At 41.3% G+C, this 22,718-nt stretch overlaps 1 protein-coding gene across 42 annotated transcripts in view; it reads left to right on the top strand.

Moving 5' to 3' along the window:
* CLASP2 (cytoplasmic linker associated protein 2) overlaps positions 1 to 22,718 on the top strand; it is a 193,847-nt gene that overhangs the window by 158,955 nt on the left and 12,174 nt on the right. For 20 of the 42 annotated variants that reach the window (XM_053263355.1, XM_053263378.1, XM_053263358.1 and 17 more), the window contains 9 exons: positions 243 to 406; positions 979 to 1,057; positions 1,278 to 1,328; positions 7,101 to 7,244; positions 11,089 to 11,235; positions 11,605 to 11,711; positions 14,116 to 14,269; positions 16,081 to 16,309; positions 21,882 to 22,075. In XM_053263355.1, coding sequence (XP_053119330.1) covers positions 243 to 406; positions 979 to 1,057; positions 1,278 to 1,328; positions 7,101 to 7,244; positions 11,089 to 11,235; positions 11,605 to 11,711; positions 14,116 to 14,269; positions 16,081 to 16,309; positions 21,882 to 22,075 — 1,269 coding nt within the window. The remainder of the gene's footprint in view (positions 1 to 242; positions 407 to 978; positions 1,058 to 1,277; positions 1,329 to 7,100; positions 7,245 to 11,088; positions 11,236 to 11,604; positions 11,712 to 14,115; positions 14,270 to 16,080; positions 16,310 to 21,881; positions 22,076 to 22,718) is intronic. The other 22 variants (XM_053263365.1, XM_053263369.1, XM_053263376.1 and 19 more) reach the window with 3 other exon arrangements.

The following is a 22,718-nucleotide window of genomic DNA, read 5'->3' on the forward strand; positions in this document are numbered from 1 at the left end:
AATTGCATAAATACTCTTAAATTACAGATTCTCTGATGAAAGACAGGACAAAATGTTTTCCTGCTTGGCTGTGTGAATCATTGCCTCTGTCCGCTTCTATGTGTGGTGCTACATTATTCTTTTGTGAGTTCAGCACAGACCTGCATCATCTCCTTTTCTTCCCTACTCTTTCTTTTCTTTTCTTTTTTCTTTTCTTTCTTTTTTGCTTTCCCCCACCCCCTTCCCCTTCGTGCCTCCTCTAGGTCTTCAGCATGTTCTTGGAAACTTTGGTAGACTTCATCCAGGTCCATAAAGAAGATCTACAGGACTGGCTGTTTGTGTTGCTGACTCAGTTACTGAAAAAAATGGGTGCTGATTTGCTGGGGTCTGTTCAAGCAAAGGTTCAGAAGGCACTCGATATCACAAGGTAATTTATTCTTGGTTCTCTGAAAATAGATGTTCTGCGTCTTTGTATTAATAGTTCCCTGTTGCTGCCTTAAGAATGGTATCTTCCCAAATGCACTCAAATCAATGTTAGCTCAATTAATAAGAGCATTAGAAGCAACACGTGTTAATATATCTTTTCATATACACTAAGTCATTCTGAAAGTATAATGGAACACGTGATTATCAAGACTGACCTCAGATTTTAAAGGAAAAATTCCCACATACTTTATCCAGCTTCTTTAAGCATTTCAACATTTCAAAATCCCTCAATCACATGGGAGCAACTCATTACCAATATTCTGTTCTGCTTTTTCCAGCCAAGAACTGCAAGCTATGTATGAAGCAAAAGCACCTGCAGTACTTCTTAATCACTCCCTTTTTTCTCTCTGATTTTCCACAGTCTCTTTTCAACATCAGGAAACCGTTGTGGAATGAGCTTTGACCTCATTCCTCAATGGTTCTAAAATAGTCAGATTTTAAAATTTGACTATTTAAAATATTTTTTAAATATTTGATTTAATATTTCAATATAACATTAATGCATTTTTGCAGGGAATCTTTTCCAAATGATCTGCAGTTCAGTATTTTAATGAGGTTCACTGTTGACCAGACCCAGACACCCAGCTTGAAGGTAAGAAATCTGTTCAGTTTAGCTGTAAACAAGACTTGAAGAAATTCTACTTTATTATTTGTTTGCTAATTTCTGTGCCGCTTTTTCTATAAAGCTTAAAGCGGTGTGCAATAATAAAGGTAAAATTAAAACATATTAAAGTGCAAGCATTAAAAACAATGTGTGTGTCTGTGTTTCATAAGGTTTTCAATTAGTGGGTTTTGTTTTTATAAAATTTCAGACAGTCAAGCCAGCACTACAGGACCAGCTTCGCTCTTTTTGGAGCTCCAAGGTTTTTGTCTGCATTATTGCCTTTTTAACCTCCTATGTATACATTTACATTTTTATTTGTATGCATTCATAAGCAGCTACTAACCTTTGCAAGGAATTCTGAGCATGCTTTTTGTCCGATCAATGTCGAGCGTTAAGCTTCTGTTAAAATGTTTGACAGTAAACCTTACAAGAAAACACAAGATGAACAAAATAAGAAACAAGTGTATGGCTGTCTAACACCAAGCTGGTTATGCAAACTCACTCTATCAAGTCTTTTCTAATGTTATGTTTGTGATTTCCCAATCCTCATTTATTGATCTAGTAGCTTTCATAACTGAATTTATTCCTGAGCTTCCTGTAATCATGTGGTATTTTTGCATATTCCAAATTAGAGAAACATGCCTCTTTTTAAAAATAAAATTAATGTAAGCGTACTTTAAGGAGCTCTGAAGATAGTGTGTTACAGTAAATGATACAATGGACTGAATTCAAACATTGATGTGGAAGCTGAAAAGATATCATCCATTGGAATATATAAAAAGATAGGCTACTCTCCTGTAAATGTGCAATTGGAGAAACTGCAGCCTTTGATATTAATACAGCAAATATTAAAAATGAAAACTGAGGCCATTTGGGAAAATAACAAGCATATATAAAACCAGTATTTTCCCCTCTATCCTGCACGCAGTTAAATGTACACAATCTGTTAAAGCTTTTCACAAGATAGCACTTCTGTATCCCTGAACACAATGGTGCTGAAGTCACACGCAAATACCTCTTGTTCATTTGTCTAAAGTTCAACAGAATTTTATAATACATGCTAAAGACATTTTGTTTGATGCTGTTTATGAGTGGGCATTTTTCTGGATTTGTTTGAATGGAATAAAAGAACTCTACCAAATGAAGAGTCAAATGGGGAGTTTCATTAGCTTAAAAGCTGAACTTTTTCTTCATTGCTGGATGGTCGTAATATATGTCCCTTTACAACTGGTGTTCATAAGCCTCATTGAGATTCTATGATGTTACTGTAGACATGAGGGCATTCTGAATATTTATTTACACACACTTGTGAAGATTTGATACTAGAGTTCTAAAAGTGACTTGACAGAATTTCTGATGATGAAGTGAAAGAAAAGACTGGTGGGAGAAAGCTCCTCTGTCTAGGAAAGTATGTAATTGTTCGGAATATATACTTGACTCTTGAAGTAAGGGAATAATAAGTGAAAAGCCCCTTTGGTCTGTCTATGTGAAGCTAACATCATACATTATGGTCCATTCAGGAATTTTTCATAAATGAACTAAAACAGGCGCTTGCTTTTTGTGTACTGCAGTTTGTGCTGATGTCTTTGTCAGCAGGGATGTCTAGAATTTTCCTTACAAAGAAAGCAAAGGTTGGAGTGCTATAACAAAATGTAATCTCATTAGATAGCATTGTCTGCTGTTTGTATTAATGTATGTCGCTTGTGCTGACATAACATATTTTTGAAGAGATGAAATGTTGAAGATCATAAAAGGAGACCACTCAAGCTTTAGCAAAACTTAGAAATATTGGTATATACTTTAAAATGTTTAGAAGATAAAGTATGTGTACTTAAATGTGTGTTAAAGAACATAGCAGCCCTGCTCGATCAGCCCATAGGTCCATCTTGTTCGGCTACCTGTTCCCAACAGTGGCCACTCGGAATCTCCAGGAAGCTTGCAGGTAATGCATGAAGGCAAGAACACTCTCTCCATTCCTTAGATGTCCGCAGAGCGCTCCTCTTCTACATGGACAGAACTAAGGACTTTAGAAAGTCTTGTAGACTCTTTGTTCCCTTCAAAGGTGAAAACAAGGGCCAACCTATATCTAGACAAAGACTTTCTGACTGGTTGGCCCAACTTTTCTTTACTTGTTATGAGAAACAAGGGGTTAAACCTTGTACTGTGATTAAGGCTCATTCTACCAGAGCTATGGCCACCTTGGCAGCTCACCTGTCCAGTATTAATTTTGCTGACATTTGAAAAGCTGTGACTTGGTCAAACTTCTCCTTTGTTAAACATTACACCTTAGACATCCATTCTGTGTGAGGCTAGTTTTTGGCGTTCTACTGTCTATATACTTATTTCTTTTAGACGGGCCGTGCGCGGCGACGTGGTAGGAAGGAGGCGATTGGCTGAGTTAGCAAGCAGAAGCACCTGATTGGGCAGTGGGGATTCCTTATGCAGAGTTTGCAAGCAGAAGCACCTGATTGGGCAGTGGGGATTCCATATGCAGATAGGGAGAAGGAGCCTGTGAGAGCAGAAGCACCATGGTGATTGGGCAGTGGGGATTCCCTATGCAGATAAGGAGGAGGGGCCTCTGATGGTTAAGGTCAGTTGGAATGCAGCTGTTACTGGTCGGAAGATGTTCTTGATATAAAAGGATAGCAGGCAGGGGTCTGCCAAAAGACAGGTCGTGAGGGAGGAAAGAGCCCCTTCAGGAGAAGGAGGATGCCGTTGTGTAAATGAACAAAATCTGTTAACTCAGGGAGGGAGGAAGAAAAAACATGAAGGGAGGGAGAAGAAAGAGTGGAGAAGAGCAAGTGGAGGAGAGAGAAAGAGAAAAAGAAGGGAGGGGGAAGAGAGACAGAAGGAAGGGCAAGGGATGGGCCTGAGCCTGTCAGCAGCCTGAGGGGAATGAGTGGCCATGGTGGCACTGGCAGCAAGGAAGGGTCCAGGCAACCGCTGCTGCTGTTTGGGGCTACTGAGGCCATTGTAAGAGGGAGGCAGTCAGGCAAGGGATGGGCCTGGGCCTGTCAGTGGCCTGAGGAGAATGAGCGGCTATGGTGGTGGCAGCACGAGGAATGGCCCGGTCAACCACTGCTGCTGCTCCTGAAGGGAGGAGCAGGAGCGGGGCACGGGTGAGGGTGGGGAGCTCTCTGGGGATAGGGGGCTGCAGCTTGGCCAATAGGCAGCAGCAATTCTGCAGCCACGACCAAGAAGGGTGAGGAGGATGGAAGCAACAGGATGGAGGAGGAGCAGGAGTGCAGCTCAAATGAGGGTGGGGAGATCTCTGAGGTGAGGGGAGCAATCAAGTACTAACGCGCAGATGCTCTAGAGCTTGCAAGAGTTCCAGCACTGAAGCAGAGAGCAGTAATGGCAGCGGTCAGGATGCAGAGGTGGAGGCCCGGCAGGTGAAGCCCCTCCGCCCAGAAGAGTTGGGTGGACGGCGGGCGAAGCCCGGCCGGCCAGGAAGAGGAGGAGTTGGGCAGACGGCAGGCAAAGCCCTACCAGCTGGGAGGAGAAGGTGGGAGGTGGCGGTGGGATGGCCTTGGCCTGGCCCGCCCAATGGGGAGAGCTGCGGGCGGGAGCGAGCGAGCTATGGGGGGGCAGGCGAGCAAGCTGCGGGGGGCCGGCGGGGGGGAGAGCGGGGAGCGGGGGAGAGCAAGCTATGGGGGGAGAGCAAGCTGCGAGGGATTCACAGGCTCAGTACACAACTGTGCAGATGCTCTGTGCGGGGTCAGCTAGTTTCTACTAAAGAAAGTTCTCTAACTTAACATCCTCTGGCCTATTTCCTTATAGAGGGAACTCGCAAATCACCCATGTTGTGAAGGATACCAGATCATATAGGTACACAATCTGGTTTTTGTTGTTTTTCACTGTAAGGCCCAGGGACTGCCCCCATCAACCCTACGTGCAGCTCTCTTCCTATATTGGGCCTCTGTGAAGCTTTGGCCAAAGCTGCAGTCATCCTGGCACATGTGGAGGCAACCAAACCCACCATGCAGTGCTGCACTTTGCCTAGAGCCAGGATGGATCTTTTGGGGGCCTCATGAGCCCCTGCAGTAAGTCGGAAGGTGTGCGTAGAGTGCTGGGAAGTGTAGCCCTTTCTCAGTGCTTCCCGTAGCCCTCTTAAGAGAGGACTCTGTCTCTCTTAAAGGGTCCTCCCAGCACTGAGAAAAGTGCAGTACTGTGTGGGGGTCAGCACAGTAAGAAATGGCTTTCACGTTGAAGGGTTTTTGCTGAAGTGGCCCTCACTTGAAAAATAGTGAAGATCACTAAAATAAGCCATGTAGATTATGTGTTATTTATGCTGTTATCCTGAAATTTTTATAGTGTTCACTTGAACATTTATGGCTTCTACAACCTCCAGTTTTGCCCTAATACAGTAGTTTTATTTTAACAGTTGATTCCACAACATCATGCAAAGTGAGCAGATCATATTGCTGAAAGAAGACAGACTTTTATTGCTGCTTTTGTATAAGCATATCTATTCAAAGTAAATTTCTTCAGAGTGGGAACTACTGGTAAAATGTCTGCTGGCCTGTAGAATTGGCTAGTCTCTGTCATGCATCAACATAAACTTGTTCAGTCTAGAATTTTGAAATTTAGATGATTAAAAATGATTTAGCTGTGGTGCTCAGATACAATAAATTGATTGGTTGCTCCCAAGGACTTTAGAGTCCTGTGATGATTGATATATATATATATATATATATATATATATTTTTTTTTTTTTTTTTTTTTTTTTTGCTTAGACTACCCCCAATTTGATAGTTCAAAGTGCATTGGAAACACAGCTTCAAAAGTGGTGTGCTATGTAGTATTGTGGAATTGCTTTCAAATAGTCTTTGAGATGCTCTTTGGGGATGCAGAACTAGTTACACAGGGGTTTTTTGGTTCTTGGACAGTATAATCTTTATTTTAAATAGAAAAATACTACCCTTCCTGCATTTATAAAGTGTATTTCACTCATGAAAGCATAGGAACATAGGAAACTGCCATATACTGAGTCAGACCATTGGTCTATCTAGCTCAGTATTGTCTTTACAGACTGGCAGCGGCTTCTCCAAGGTTGCAGGCAGGAATCTCTCTCAGCCCTATCTTGAAGAAGCCAAGGAGGGAACTTGAAACCTTCTGCTCTTCCCAGAGCGGCTTCATCCCCTGAAGGGAATATCTTGCAGTGCTCACACATCAAGTCCTCCCATTCAGATGCAACCAGGGCAGACCCTGCTTAGCTATGGGGACAAGTCATGCTTGCTACCACAAGACCAGCTTTCCTCCCTAGCAGTGGTGGAGGGATGCTGGCAGCAGCCTGCGTTTGGCTTCCGTAGCCCCCTGGCCCCGCCTCCCGCACCTAACGTCAGACGTGGTGGTGTGGTCTTCCAAACGGGGCCACGCAGCCCTGTTTGGAAGGAAGATCGGCCCTGCTGTGTTGCATATCATTGCTATGATATATCTATGACATATCTTTAAAAGGCAGGGAGAGGCACTCTGGCCGTGCTACCAACGCAGCGTGGGCTGATTTCATTTGGGAGTGAAATAACACACACACACCATGTCTGACATTTGACATGGGGTGTGTGTCTGGGGCTGCAAGGCGCGCCCCTGGGGGCGGCTGCCCAGGTTCTTTGAACCCATTCGCCCAGTGGTGGCTCCACCCATGCATGGAAGAGCTGTTAGAGGAAGGTGATGTTTTTCTGCTTGCACAACTTATGATGTAAACAGAAGCATGAGAACTGCTATAAAGCCGAACTGTTTTAGTAGTGAGCAAACATCCAGTGTTAAACACTAGAACAGTACTGACAACTAGTTGCTTTCAGCTCACAGTTTTTTGGATCCCTCTCACTGATTTCATATCTCTTGTTCCAAGAAGACTTCGACTTACAGCTTCTGTTGAAATCAAATGCAAAGAAAAATTTTCTCCTTATTTATCCTGGATAGCATTTCTGGGTGACTTACTAAGTAACAGAACTTTTCTTCCTTTCTAACCTGTTGGGCAGTGACTGACACAGTTTTCTGTACATCTACTTCACTCTTCTTATTTTTGTAGGTAAAAGTTGCAATTCTTAAATACATAGAGACTCTTGCACAACAGATGGATCCAGGAGATTTTGTGAATTCAAGTGAAACTCGTCTGGCAGTATCTCGAATTATCACTTGGACAACAGAACCTAAAAGTTCAGATGTTAGGAAGGTATGTCACTTTATGCAAAAATATGTAAAGGTGTTTATAGGAATGTTTTTCTCACTTCTTTCCTTGAATTTTGTCTATTTGTGACCACATGAAATTTTTCTTCAAGATACTTCAAACCTCATCTATTTTAAGGTTTGTAATAGTGTTTACTAAAATTATCTTTGTCTTAATATTACTATTAGAAAGTCCATCTTTCTGTAAAGGAGTGTGACTGGTTAACTAAACTGGAATCTAATGTTGTAGGATATAAATAAAGAATTTAAAACATGCATTTTTAAGAGAGTCTGGAGTGTGCTTAGATCAGATATTTGATTCAGAAATATATGTATTGATGTAGTACATGCATATTGACTATATGTATTTGCAAAGGAAAAACTTGTTGTAGCACACTTTGCATAAAATGTGTGCAGTGTGTACACTTCTTAACTTAAAGTAATTTATTTTTATTTTTAAATTAATTTCCGTGTAGGGAATATAACGCATTTGAAGCAGCCTGATTTGCAATTGTAGAGGGATGTAAGTTCTTCCTACAAAACAATTTACTGATATGACTTGCAGGAACAGCTAGATGAAGTTAACGTTGGACAGAGTCCAGACAGTGGTCCCACAATTGAAGGACAGAGTTTTGTAGCATATAGATGCCAGATGCTTGGCTGCAAAGCTGGTTACACCATCATCCAGAGCAGGCTCCAGAAAGAACATATGCATAGTGCTCCCTTTTAACTGCATTGTAGTCATGCTAGGTGTGTAGCTGTGCAGCAAGATATGTCATAGCAATGGTAAGCTCTCATCAAGAGATCAGTTGCCTTGGCCACCTTTTTGCTGTTGGGACTGCATGAAGGGTCTAGCCCTCTTGTGGAGCTGGGAAGAGATACGGCAATACAAGAAGAAGGTATCCCATACTGGTCATATTTATTTTTATTATTTTACACAGTCAGACAGGTGTTATTGACTGGTTTGTTTTGTCCAGACATCGAGTCCTTCCCAAGGACCTGGGATGGCTGAATTTTATTGTCAATGTTGTTGCAATATTTATTATTATTATTATTATTATTATTATTGTTGTTGTTTTATTTTATTTTATTTCTGTGCTGTTTCTATATGGACCAAGGCAACTATATGCCATTCTGTCTTGCACTTTCAAGCAACCTCCTAGCCCTTTAGATGCAATCTGGTAAATTCATGACCCCTGATAAGGACTGAAACCCTGCAAATGGATACCTTTCTACCATGGACTATAACTAGAGTGGGGCCAGTGGAAGCTGGCCCATATGAGCAACTTGGGCAGCGTCCTACCCACAAAACTATCTGTGGCTGTTGGAAGAGAGCAGAGGGTTTTTATTTTAAAAATTGCTGCCTTACAGAACAATAGGTTACAATAGTATACTGGTAGAATATACATCAATAAGAGGAATAGAGGATTTCCCTTCCCCCTTGTTGAAAGAGAGCAGGCTTCCACCTTACCAGCAAGATGTGGGGTGAATCAGAGCTTTTCCTTAATTATCCATTTTAATTTCATAGAGATCCATCCTTCTTTTTACTTCCCCTTCTCTCCCCACTAACCACCCCATGTCTTGAGGAGATGGCTGGCTCTGCCAGCAGACCTCAGAGGCTGCAAAGCATGGGGAGTTTAAATCCATCTTCTCTAATCTGGTTCAATATTTGTGGCTGATCCGTTAGTTGTGTGTCTGTGACTAGGAGTTTGTGAGCCGCTTCATATTGAGCTAGGCTCCAACAAGTTCGGGATCTAACCGGACCGACCTCGGCTGGTCCAAATTCAACCCGAGCCAGCTTGGAATTCTACTGGTAAAGGGGAATCTGGTGAGGATTCCCCTTTACCAGGAAAGGGTGGGGCAGGGAGGCTCTTCTAAAGGTAGATGGGGCGGGAAAAGAGTAAGAAATTACCTTAAAAGTGCCACCTGTGGCAGTGGCAACTGCGGTGGGGGGGTCAGTGGCTCCTCCCCCACCGGCCTCCCCCTGAATAGGCAGGCCCGGTTTGGGCCTCTATGCAGGTGTGGAGGTCATTGAAATGGTCTCCATGTATGCGCAGAGGCAATTTGCATGGGGAGCTCTCCCCCCCCCCCAGCTGCCTGTGTTACCAGCAGTGACACTTTTAAGGTAATTTCTTACTCTTTCCCTGCTCCATCTACCTTTAGGAAAGCCCCCCCCCACTCTTTACTGGTAAAGGAGAATCCTCACCAGTTTCCCCTTTATCACTATAGCTCCAAGCCCCTTCAAACCAGCTTGTTTTGAACTCAAACCGGGTCCAGTTAGATGATGAATGGAACCAGGCTGGGTCAGCTTGAATCTAGTTCGGATTCAAGCCAAACTGGCTTTGCCAATTTTGTGCACATCTCTACCTGTGACTATACTGTACTTCTAGCTCCTTGCTAGTAATTAATCATACTCAGAACACACACACACACACGCTCAACACATTTCTTGCTGTTGTGGTTTATTCTTTATTTGGAGAGGGTCCATTTTTCCTTTAAAGCCGCTTTGTGGATCTCAGCAAAGTTATATTGCCTTCCTCTAAATTTCCGTGGTGGGAAACTTCAGGGTTTTGTTGTTGTTTATTGGGGTGGGGAGAGAGAATGCTACATTGACAAATCAAATGGAAGCTGGAGCAATGTGGAGAGAGGCAATCTGCGTTTGTGTAAACAAACAAAAAACCCTCTATAACACCCCTCCCCAGCAAGCTAGATCCAGCTTGCCTGAAAGGTTGCAGCAGCCGCAAGAACAAGTCCAGTTCTCTAGGTGCCTTGAGCAAAGGGGTAAACGAGGGAGGGAGGCATCATGTTAGACTTTCAGATCAAGTCCATGCAGTCTGATTTTACCTTATGGGTGGAGTGTGTTTACCTGCATTATAAGTCTTTTTCCTCAGTACTGCTTGCAGATATGACATGCATGCACAACTCTTTTGGTTACAAGTGTGTAGGTAGTTAAATCACTTGCCCTTTTAAAAATTGTATCCCATTAAGTATTATTATATAAGTATTATTATACAATTATTAAAATTGTATCTTAATAGGTATTATCAAGAAAGGCAGTGTGGAGTAGTGATTAGTGTGTTGGAATAGGATCAGTTTAAAAAACAACCCGATAAAGTGCTATTAGCTTAAGAACTTGTAAAAGGCACTGCAAGAATGTGAGAGAATACCTGTATCTCTGTGTGTATTTCACACAGGGAAGCCTGCTTAAAGAGAACCATAAGAACACAAGAACAGCCCTGCTGGATCAGACCCAAGGCTTATAAAGAGCCCCTGGTGGCGCAGTGGTAAAACTGCCGCCCTGTAACCAGAAGGTTACAAGTTCGATCCTGACCAGGGGCTCAAGGTTGACTCAGCCTTCCATCCTTCTGAGGTCGGTAAAATGAGTACCCAGAATGTTGGGGGCAATATGCTAAATCATTGTAAACCGCTTAGAGAGCTCTGGCTATAGAGCGGTATATAAATGTAAGTGCTATTGCTATTGCTATTGCTTGGGGCTTGATTGTGCACATAAATGGCAGCTTGGTTCACTGAGCTGGAAAAACAAATGGCAGTTAAATATGATACTTTTGATCCTGGAATCTGGTGTGCCTTATCCAAATATTAAGTGGAGGTTTTTAATGTCTGGGATGGTCAAACTGAATTCCTTATCTGCCAGGTGTGTAGCTGTGCAGTTATGACTTTTTCTTTTTCTGTATAGACCACTTTGAGAACTCTTTTACTGAAAAGTACTATATGAACAACAACATTGTATTTTACATAATCTTGACAATTCTATCTCAGTTCTTCACTTCTTAATGTCTGTTCTAAGCCTGGCTTATTTAAGTTCTAATGTTTTAATCTCTTCGTCCTAGGCTGCGCAGTCGGTGTTGATTTCTCTTTTTGAACTTAATACCCCAGAGTTTACAATGTTACTGGGTGCTTTACCAAAAACCTTTCAGGATGGAGCCACAAAACTCCTTCACAATCACCTCCGGAATACAGGAAATGGTGGCCAGGTATTTGTAGGCTTTACATTGTTCCCCATTAAAATATTTGAAAGTGTAATTATTATAATTAAGACTTAAAGCATGTGTGGCTAAAATTTGTATTACTGAAATTACTGTACTGGTTAAGCTTAGAATGGATTTTTCTCAGTTGGTATCATTATACCATGTTTATCTATGTGTGTGATATGTACATAGGAAGCTACCTTATACTAAGTCAGATACTTGGTCCATCTAGCTCAGTATTGCCAACACTACTGATAGATCTCCAAATTTGATGGTGTAGGACGATGTTAGGAGGAGCCACCTTGTAGTTTTCTCAAATTACATTCAGTACTAGATTTTCGCTTTTATTAATGAATGATGGTTTTTCTTCCATTATAGGGGTCAATGGGAAGCCCTTTAACAAGACCTATTCCACGCTCACCAGCCAGTTGGTCTAGCCCCCTCACTTCCCCAACCAATACATCCCAAAATACTTTGTCACCAAGGTAAGAAACCCAGTGTATAATTTTCCTCTTAATGAAAACATCTTCCCCCCAATCAATGTTAAAAACCATTAATTTGGAGATAATCTAAGAATATTTTAATTCAACATTTGAAAAAATAGTACAGGTCGAGAATCCTTTATCCAGACTGCTTGGGACCAGAGGTGTTCCGGATTTCGGATTTTTCCGGATTTCGGAATATTTTCATAAATCCATCCATCCACTTTATTATAGCAATAGCACCTAGCAATAGCACCTACATTTATATACCGCTCTATAGCTGGAAGCTCTCTAAGCGGTTTACAATGATTTTAGCATATTGCCCCCCAACATTCTGGGTACTTATGGGTAATTATGGCCAATTACAGCCAACAGCCAAATAAAATAAAACAACCACAAAATAATATAATCAGGTTACAGAGTAAAAGCAGATAATAATACAATAAAACAAAAACAAAGCAAATACTAATACAGTAAACCTTCACCAAATTTCTGCTACTCAAACCCTACATCACTCCTTTCAACCCTTCTCTGCCGTAGTTTGCCTGCTATAAAGCAGAACTTTGCAACTCTCAAAGAAATAGAATAGTTCTCCGCCAATAAAAAATCTACTTTCACTTGCTCTGAAGCTGACCCAAACTGACTTAATACAGGGGTAATTAACTCTTCTCTGAGATCCCTATAGAAACTACATTTCAACCGTATATGCTCGGTAGATTCCACTTCTCCTGCTAGACATGGACATAATCTCTGGTTATAGGGAACCTTATGTAATCGCCCTTCTATCACTGCTGACTGCAACACATTCAGCCTAGCCGCTGTTAAGGCCCTACGATGCTCCACATAAGTTATCTTTCGTAAGTATCGTGCCAAACATTGTCTATTTATTTGGGTTCCCATCCGTACTCTATACCCCACTTTACTAATATCGCTCTGTCTGGCTATGTCACTTATATGCTGATTTATAATATCTCTGACCTTGGTAAACCCTAACTCCCTTATTACCGGAATTGAAAACCCCAACCAGCTTAACTTCCTGTCAATTGCACTTTTCCATCTGGTTTTATAATCATCCAGCAGAACCAGTGGGGCGAGGCCAGCTGGGGAAAAAACCAATTTAAGCCAATAGCCAAAAATGGCTTTCCAGATTCTGGCTTCGACAAGAAGCCATCCCACTTCTAATCTAAAACAAGCATTGGGAGCCGAACGAGCTACCCTCAACGTACCCCTAAGGAATTTAGATTGAACCGCTTCTACCTTCCGTATGTCTGTGTAAGGTCCCAACTGTGCCCCAACCAGCAACAGGGCAAGGGCCTTAGCCCTAAACAGTTCAAAAACCACCTGTACTGTATTTTCATAAATGAGATAACTTGGGCATGAAATGTTACTGGGTTTTTTTAAAAAGGTTTTATTTAAAGTATATAATCAAATAAGCATTGAATTTAGTCAAACATGGTATTTTAGGTGGAAATGAAACTCAGATGAAAATAATCTCATCATCGTGAGAAGGAACATCAGAAGCAGTTGAGGGTCCTCTAGGGATGAGGAGTCATTCTGCTGGATGGCTTTTTTGAATGTTTCCTCCAGAGTCATCTGCCTCATTAACAATGGTTTTTGTCTTAGAAGTCTCTCTTTGATTTTATAAACAGCACTCACAGAAGCAAGCATGTGAGTGGCAGTGCGATCCCATTCACAAAACTGGCTTGGCTCTTCCCCGAAGGAGGACTCTTCTCAGCTGCTGAAGCCTAGGCAGTGTTTCTCTCTTTCTCTTCTCATCTATTCCTGTTTGTTTGTATTTATTCTGCTAGATCTTTACTCGTCTATTTCCTGTGTGCCCGTTATCTCCTAAACTCTTGTGTATATACCTTTAGAAAAAAAACCTTCTTTCGTCTTTCCTCCTCCCCCCTTTCCTTTCCTTCCCTCCTGCTGGGAGCGAAGCTTAAGAGTAAACAAAAGGCAGATCGGCAGTAAACAAAAGGCAGATAGCAACTAAAAGGAGAGCTAATGAGCTGAGGAATCAACAACAGCAAGTTTAGGGGCTGTAAGCAGTCGCTCCTGCAAACTGGAGGAGGTTGAAGCTACAAGCATTTCTCTCCCCCCACCCCCCACCCCACCCGGTGGTGTCTGGATTTCTGAGCTTTCCGGATTTTGGGAGTCTGAATAAAGGATTCTTGACCTGTAGTGCCATAATGACTAAATGTCAAAAGCAGTATCTCACCCATCTGTCACAAATATATTCAGTATCCTCTTTTGTCTACCTTCAATCATCCTCCATAATACCTGCAAACAATGGCAGAGTTCTCTGCTCATAGTTCTCATGTGAGATTTCACACATTGGAATGCCAGAGTGCAGTAATGTTGTAGTTAAAACAGAATTTCCTTCTTTATGCTTCATTATGTTCTATAGTGCATTTGATTATGACACAGAAAACATGAATTCAGAAGATATTTATAGTTCTCTTCGTGGAGTGACTGAAGCTATTCAGAACTTCAGCTTCCGTAGTCAGGAAGATATGAATGAGCCTATGAAACGAGATTCAAAAAAAGATGATGCTGATTCAGTAAGTATTTCAGTTACAGCTAAAATAAGATAAAAACATTGTAGTCTGGGGAAAACAAAAACACCTTGGGGACACCGCCATATTGCATGCTTGCCTACCAGCACACACTTCTGAAAACAAATCCTTGAATCAGGCGTCTGACATCTAGTCTAACAACATGCCTGAAGAGCATTTTCCATTACACAAGTGTGTGTGGGGGGGGGGGTTGACGCACACACACACACCCTCACCCTGCAGTCACTTGTCTCCTGAAAATATGCCCTAGAGAGTCCCATAACCCTCAGGGACATATTTTCGGGGGACATCATTGTTAATCTATGTCAGCCAGTGTGTTTAGTTGATTATAATCCTATAATTGCTTACCTATAATTTTAGTGTGTTGTCCTTTGTATACTTGCTTTGATTGACAAACACATCACTAATTTCCCTTTGCTTTGTAAAACATTCGGAGATAATATTTTTTTGTGAAAGGGCATATATCAATATTCTTAATGTTAAATAAGAATAAAGTATATGCCTGCTTTGCTGAAATGTTATCCTAGCCTTAGGGACTAAGTTGTTTATTTTAAGACCCACTTATAATGCAGGTTTTTTTCCTTTAAAAACCTTTAGCTCTGTAAAAGTGATCAATAGTTCTGAAAATCAGTTGAGTTGTTTAGAAGCCTAAGTGTGGGTATAAATAATGACATTCTGGATTCCAAACAGTTGCATTTTCTGTTAACTGATGATGTGCTCCAGGTCTCCTAGGGCAGTCTGCACATGCTCTGCATAAGCACTAGGAGTGTGGTACAGCCTCACTTGGGTTCCATATTTGTGTTGGCTATTGTGGAGAGAGACACACATCAAATTCCTTTAGGCATTTATTTAGAAGAAATAGAGAAAAGTGTATAATAAAAGGGGATGATAATGACCAGCCAGCTCACAGTCCGACTAGCCAGCTTACAGTCCAACTATCCATGATGGGGAAAATAAAATGGGGGTGGGGAAAGGGATGACGATAGAGTAAAATAGAGTCCATTCCACATATCATACCAGAGGCAACCACTTTTGATGTGTTGGGTATGCAGTTTCCAAAACCGGGGGAGGTGGGGAGACTCCATAGCCTGCAACTTGGCAAAGTCAGGAGGCTCAGCTTCCCTCTTATTTCATTCAGGGGTTCTCCCTCTCTACTCCTCTACTTTCCAAGCGCTCCATTTTTGTACTGCTGTTCTCCTTTTGAACGCTATGATTAATTGAAAATTCCATATTCTGTCTGTGACAGTCATCACTCCACAGATATCTCCCTCTGCTTGCTCCAGTGTGCAAAAATTGTCCTTGAGCAAAAAAAAAAAAAGCCCCTTGTATCTCCCTTTAGAGTGGTCTTTTTATAGTTAAGGCAGAACAGGGGTGTGAATTCCAGGTGAAGGAAGGAGCTTGGCCAGGCTATTCTGATACATGTCTGAGAGCAATAACCATACCAAAGAGGAGAAACTGGCCAGATGGCTCGGAGGCAATTAGGCAGTCTCAGAGATATTTACAGCCATGTCTCTAAGTAAGCAACTCTCTCTTGGCTCACAGATCTATTTCCACAATTTCCCCCAAAGTTCATGCCCCTAGCCATAGCCAGAGTGGTTCTGTTCAAAAAAAATATGAGCTGGCCCATTGTCCATGATGGTGTTAGAAGAAACCATTTGCAAGTGTTTTTTAAAGTAGTTTTATTTTCATGATTGCTACTAAAATTTTAAAAACATGTACCTGCTACTTACATATTACTAAATGGCAACATTGACCTTCAAATTGTGTTGGTATATATGTTTGTACTTCTGTTGTAGATTTGCAGTGGATCTGGAATCGTAGATCTACGAGCAGGAGGCAGCACTACAGATACAGGACGAACAGCTCTTGACAACAAAACCTCATTACTTAACACAATGCCTCCTCATTCTTCCCCACGATCTCGTGATTATAACCCATATAATTATTCAGATAGTGTTGGTTCTTTTAACAAATCAGCTTTAAAAGAAGCCATGTTTGATGACGATGCAGACCAGTTTCCTGATGGTAAGTCCCATATATTGTGAATAGCATTGCAGAAGGTATATATGGCAAGAGTGTAGGCAAAAGAAAAAAGAATTGTTATTTGATCCAAGAGATGTAGAAGAAAAAAGGCTTGTGGGGTGAAATGGATTCCAGCAGAATTCTTGAGCAATAATAGACTGAATAAACATCCGAAACTGGATATTCAAAAACTTGATTTGAAAACACATATAAAATAACTTTTTGTCATAGAGCAAGCCCAGCACTATCCTTGCAGTGGCTCCCCAGCAGACCTTCCAGGACTTCCTACCAGTATTCCCTCTAACAGGGATTCCCAGAGGTTGACTACAACTTCCAGAATCCCCAGCTGAAATGACTTTTGCTTGGGGATTATAGGAGTTGTAGTCAGCAACAACTGGAAATCCCTGTTAGAGGGAACACTGCTTCATACCCTTTTCTGCTCACCCCCCACTCCCACTATGTGCTTCAGACTAGAGGGAAGGGGATTTCAGTTACCCACTGCCACAGTCTCCTGAAGCTTCTGTCACTCAGCCCAGTCCCTCTCCCAAGAGTCGAGACTGTCCCTCAGGGTACATCTGCTGCCTCCTCAGCACAGCCCTGCTCATGTGCAGACCTCACAGCCTCATAAGAGCCTTCAGGCTTCTCGTGGTACTCTGCTCCTTCCCCAGATATCAGTCAGCCATTTGGCCAGCTGCAATCCTGTTCCTCCATGTTTGCTCTTGACACTGGGTTTGCTGCTGTTGCCCGGACTGTTTCTGATGCTGGGAATTGCCCAACTTGCTTAGCTACTTGGAATCTCCCAACAACAGAGCCTGATATGCAGATGTTAGATAGGGGGATGTCTGGAGCAAGTGGTGGCCTGCTGCCTACTCTTCTATCACCTAAAAAGCACTCATATTCTTGTCTGTCTGTCTGTCTGTCTGTCTCTCTCTCTCTCTCTCTCTCTCTCTCTCATATATGCATTCCATCACATCACACCCACCAACATTATGACCTTAATTCCCAAAGGCCACAAACAGGCAAAATGTTTAATCACTACCATAAATATCAAGGTTGAGGGGAGGGATGGTCTAATGTTCATGGCATGGGTGTGAGGATCTATTCCTGTAGTAGAGTCCTTAACTTGCATTTCCTGACCCCCACAATAGTATTTTGTGCTATCCATGCAGATAATGGTATTCATTACTAGAACAGTAATGGTCTACATAAAGTGTATGAATTAGCAAATTAAAAATAAAATTGCATACAACCAGAATAAGATATTAGTTTTGTTATAGATTATTTTAGTTTAAAAGAAACATGTGTTTGAGCTTTTTTTTAAATGGTAAAACCAATCCTGGTTAGTGGTGATATATGTTTTTAATTATTAAAAATATTTAAACCTCACCCCTTTTATACACTACTGTTGAGAGTGGCTCACAATATTAATAAAATAGAGCAGGGGCATAACAAGGCTGGAGTGGGCCCAGAGACAAAATTTTAAAATGGGCCCCTCGCTGATACACACACACACACACTTCACATGTGACTTGCCTCTGGGGGGGCCCTCGAGGTGTGGGGGCCCCCAGGCAGCCGCCTCCCCCTGCCTAATAGTAGTTACACCCCTATCTATTTAGATACAATATAAAGTAAAAAGAATAATAATTAAACAAGTTAAAAGACCAAGCTAAAACCACATTTAAAATTACAAATTTTAAGTTTCAAATTAGAAGTTATTAGTAAAAAGCTAAAAACTAAGAACTAAAAAACTAACCAGGTATAAGCAGCAGATAAAATATTTAAAAGCCTTCCTAAAAAGACATGTCTTTGTTTTTTTAAAGCACTAAGGGTGGGAACATAGTGAAAGTAATGCATGTTTTGCTGTCAAAATATTTCTGATTGAAACACTGAACTGATACATGTATGCTTAACTAAACCTTCACTTTGGGAAAGAGATGTATCAGATTAAAATATGCTATACTTTAAGCTTAGCATGGTTGTTGCAGAAATAAACTCTTTGGGGATGGGGGGTTAATTTTATGATATATTTATAACACTAGCCCCATTCAGTTGTGCTTCAACCAGCTCAGTATCCATGAGGTTGTGCTTGCCTCATGCTAATCCATGCTGAAATTTCACCCTCTCTTTATACCCAAGTATACCATCTGAGAAGATAAAAACTGTACTTGGAGACATTCTTCCCATGTTAGCCCAAGTGTTAATTATCACAGAGAGAATCTCTCCATGAGTCCATTATTTGTCTCCTCAAACCATTGCTGTACTCAGATACAGCATGCGGTCAAAGTTACAGTGGGTGAGGGCAGGACTTACTGATATACAGCATCCACAAGTTGAACACACCTGAAATAGGACTAGTTAGTAGCATATTACTGCTGCCACTCCCAATTTTTGTTCCCCTTTGCTTTTTCCGTTTTTGTTTCTGTTTTCGTTTTTGCTCCTACATTTAAAGCAATGCCTCTAGTAAAGATTCTAATAAAATGATACTTTCCCCAAAAACTTTAGTGATTTGAAAGCTTCAGCACCTTGAAGCACAGTACTGGACATCCTTTTTCAAAAAGAAATCTGATGCATCTGTTTCCCATGGTGAATAGAAGATTAATTCTCATGCATTACAAGTTTTTAAGAGGATTCCTGCATATAGAGGTTTTTCTTTGGTTGGCTAAATCTTAGAGAATGCCAGTCATCACAAGTCTCAGCGAACCTTGAGAGCTGCTTGGGCTAGACCTAGCAGGGTGCTCCATCCAAGCAAAGCTTTGGACAAGATCTATCCCTCTGCAGTTAACTGCAAATGCCTAAAATAGATGACCACCTTTTTGGACAATAGATAAACAAGGCAGTAATGGATGCAAGTGATATATTCAAGTGCAAGGTGCTATTTTTCTCCTATAAGCCCCCATTAGGTCCTTTTAGAATGATTAACATAACTGGTCTTGAGCCTTCAAATACTAATCACACCTGTGCTGGCCTTTCAAGTCTTCTAAGTAAACAGGAGTTGGCTCTCAGGGCCCTAACAAACATAGAGGGAAATCAATCGAATGAATGAATGAATGAATGAAAGAAAGAAAGAATGAAAGAAAGGTCTGACTGGTAAAGTACTCCCCTGAGACTGGAGATGTGGCACAGGACAAATTTGGTAGTCTTCTCATAGTTCATAATACCTGCAAAAGGAAGACTTATGAAATACAAGATTGTATTGGATCATTGGAACAGTGAATTGGTCCCCCATCAACAAAGAAGCCTTGTAATTGATTCTTTCCTGTTCCTTGTCCTAAAAAGAATGGCGGTGCAAAAACCATCTTAATTCCAAAGGGAATCAACATTGTGTCACTTCAAGTTGGAGACATTTGCATCCATTTTCAGGAGTTGTTCCCCATGAATTTCTCATGTCCATAGATCTAAAGCGGGGGTGTCAAACTGTGGCCCTCCAGCTGTTGTTGGCCTGCCATCATCCCCAGTCACCATGGCCAGTAGCCAGGGATGATGGGAGTTGTAGGCCAGCAACATCTGGAGGCCTCAGTTTGACACCCCTGATCTAAAGGATGTGTATTTCCAATGCAAGTTAGGCCAGCTCACTATAGATTACTTGGGTTTAAGTACAAGAGACAGCACTGAATACTGTGTTCTGTCCTTTGAGCTTGTTATTCAGGGGGCCATCTCATTTATGCTAACTGGGCAAAGAGGCAACTTTTACTTTGGTAATTCTCTTTATTTAGCAGGGGGAGAGCAACTGGCCCTATCCACCCCCAGCACAGTACTTCCAGTGACTGTTGCTGGGGTCTATCTTATGTTTCATTTTAGAATGTGAGCCCTTTGGGGACAGGGAGCCATCTTATTTGTTTATTATTTCTCTGTGTAAACCGCCCTGAGCTATTTTTGGAAGGGCAGTATAGAAATTGAAATAATGATGATGATGATGATGTATTATTTATTTTCTATGTAAACTGCTTTGAGAACTTTGAAGAGCAGTATAGAAATATACGTACTAGTAGAAGTAGTTATCTCTGCCAGGGCATGATAGCAGTTTGTCACAGACTGAGGGAGGCCTATGCCCATTCATATCTGAACTACATCCTTATGAAAGTCCAGACTCAATGAGAAGCACAGGGAGCTAACACTCTCACTTCAGTAGACAGATCAACTGGATTAAGTACCAGCTAGTTTTCTTCTAAAGGATGTAACATTTTTTTGTGTCTGAGGAGAGACCCACAAACTCACACACCAGCTCAAGAAAGCAACAACCTGCTGGGTCGTCACTCTACTACCTCTTCTAGGAATGCTGGTGCCAGGCAGATACTACTTCCACTTCTTTCAGTTACCTCTTAGACTACCAGTGTAGTCAAATGAGATTGCATAGATTCTGTGTCACAAGAAATCAAGTTCTCCTCCATTGATGGCAACAGAACAAGCAATTTCATGTGGGAGTGCCATCCTCCCATCACTATCAAGTCACAATGGCTGAGGCACATGCTGTGATTACAAGTTGGCTTAGAGCTATGGACCGAGATGAATCTCAGCAATAACATCCATAAGGATATTAGAATTAGTCGGTTTATTGACTGAACCATCGATTTGCATTTTTCATGAATATAAGGATCATGCTGTGACTCATTCCTTCCTATGGAACCAAGTATTAACTTTGGGAACAAAAGAACAGGCTCTCATCTTACTGATTTTCTGCCTCAAGCCTAAGCACCCCAGGGAGAATGCATAGCACTATCTTGATGTTAGGAGAGTTTTTAAGACCTTTCCCTGAAGGAAAGGGGTAGGAAAACTTCTAAAAGTTCCCCTAGCTAGGAGGCTTCAGATGTGTATTAAACCACCATCTGAAAGAATCCTTGCTCATTCCCTTTGGAAAGTGACTACATCTTGACCATCCAACTTTGAACTGTGAGAAAGTGTATGTAGGGCAGCCACTTGGGCTTCCCTCTACACTTTTGCAGTCACTACAGATTCAGTGTGTTGGTTTTGGTTAAAGGGTGCTTCTGAAGTGTACTGGAGTATTGATTTCAGGCAGTATTCAGATGTCTTATGCCCCAGTGTCTAAGCCACTGAATAATGACAAATAAAGTCACTGTCTGACCTGTCAATTCCCCTTCTATTGCTTTGACCTGGCATTTTCTTTTCTTCTTAGAATTATTTCTTTTGGGGTCTCACCAGTCGTGTGTCTTTTAAAAAAAGCAAAAAATCTCGCAGTTTGTTACAGTTAGTGTTTTGGCTTCAGTAGTGTATTGCTATATCAGTTGGAAGTGCTACCAGCCAAGTCCAGCCCATGGCGGAGGTTCTTCAGAGAACTTGCCTCACAGTGCATGGATAGAATGCCCAGTATCTGGATCATTGTTTGGCAAAGAGGAAGAAGATTTGACAAGTACAGTATGCAAATCCCCTGATCATCAGGATATATATCAAATTAAATAAAATTATACTGATTGTCTATTTAACATTTCCCATTTAGGAGCGGATATATGGTGGTTCTGCCATAGCCAGAGATGCATTTCTCCTCATCAGAGAATAAGAAGGGGGTTCTTTAGGTGGTTTTTTAAAAATGAACTCTATTTCTTTATTTCATTTTGCATAGAACCTCCCTTGGACCATTCTGATCTGGTTGCAGAATTGCTGAAGGAACTGTCAAACCACAATGAAAGAGTTGAAGAACGGAAGGCTGCTCTCTATGAACTAATGAAATTGACTCAAGAAGAGTCTTTTGGTGTTTGGGATGAGCACTTCAAAACAATTCTGCTTCTTTTACTTGAAACCCTTGGGGATAAGGAGGTAAGGCTTACAATGGCAAAAGGAAAAGCAATCTATATCTCCCCCTGCCCGCTGCCACTTTTCCTACAGTACTACTTATCAAGGTTTGCTCCCAAGTTCAGATACTAATGTTCTGCTGAATATGCCCATTATGTCAGGACTATTAAAGTTCAACCTTAGTATAAGACAGGGACAAAACCAAGTGCAGGCACACTTTGGATAAAATAAGCAGTGTTGATTAAGGATGAAAATGTTTCTTGGAAAAGGTACAGAGAAGAATATGGGGAGGTAAATATTTATGGAAAAACCATAAAGATTAGGAATCTTCAGCATGGAAGTAACACTACTGTGGAGTGAAGGGGATAAATAGGAATGTGTGAAGTTGAGTGGATTTAGAAAAATGAAAAGTGAAATAACCTCCTCTTATGGATGGACCAAGAACTATGAATATTAATTTAGTTACAGTAATACCAAAAGATTGTTGTCTACTGTATTTTAATAAAGTAGCTTTATGAATCCATTAAATGATTTACAATTAGAGATAAGTATATAGCCCAGTAGCATTTCTGGAAAATTCCAACAGCACTATTTGAACTATATCAAAAAAAGAATGCACTACGTAATATAGTGTGCACAAGTTAAGAATATCATAACCCAGCTGAAC

This window comes from Hemicordylus capensis, chromosome 6, assembly GCF_027244095.1.
Source record: "Hemicordylus capensis ecotype Gifberg chromosome 6, rHemCap1.1.pri, whole genome shotgun sequence".
Classification (NCBI taxonomy): Eukaryota; Metazoa; Chordata; class Lepidosauria; order Squamata; family Cordylidae; genus Hemicordylus; species Hemicordylus capensis.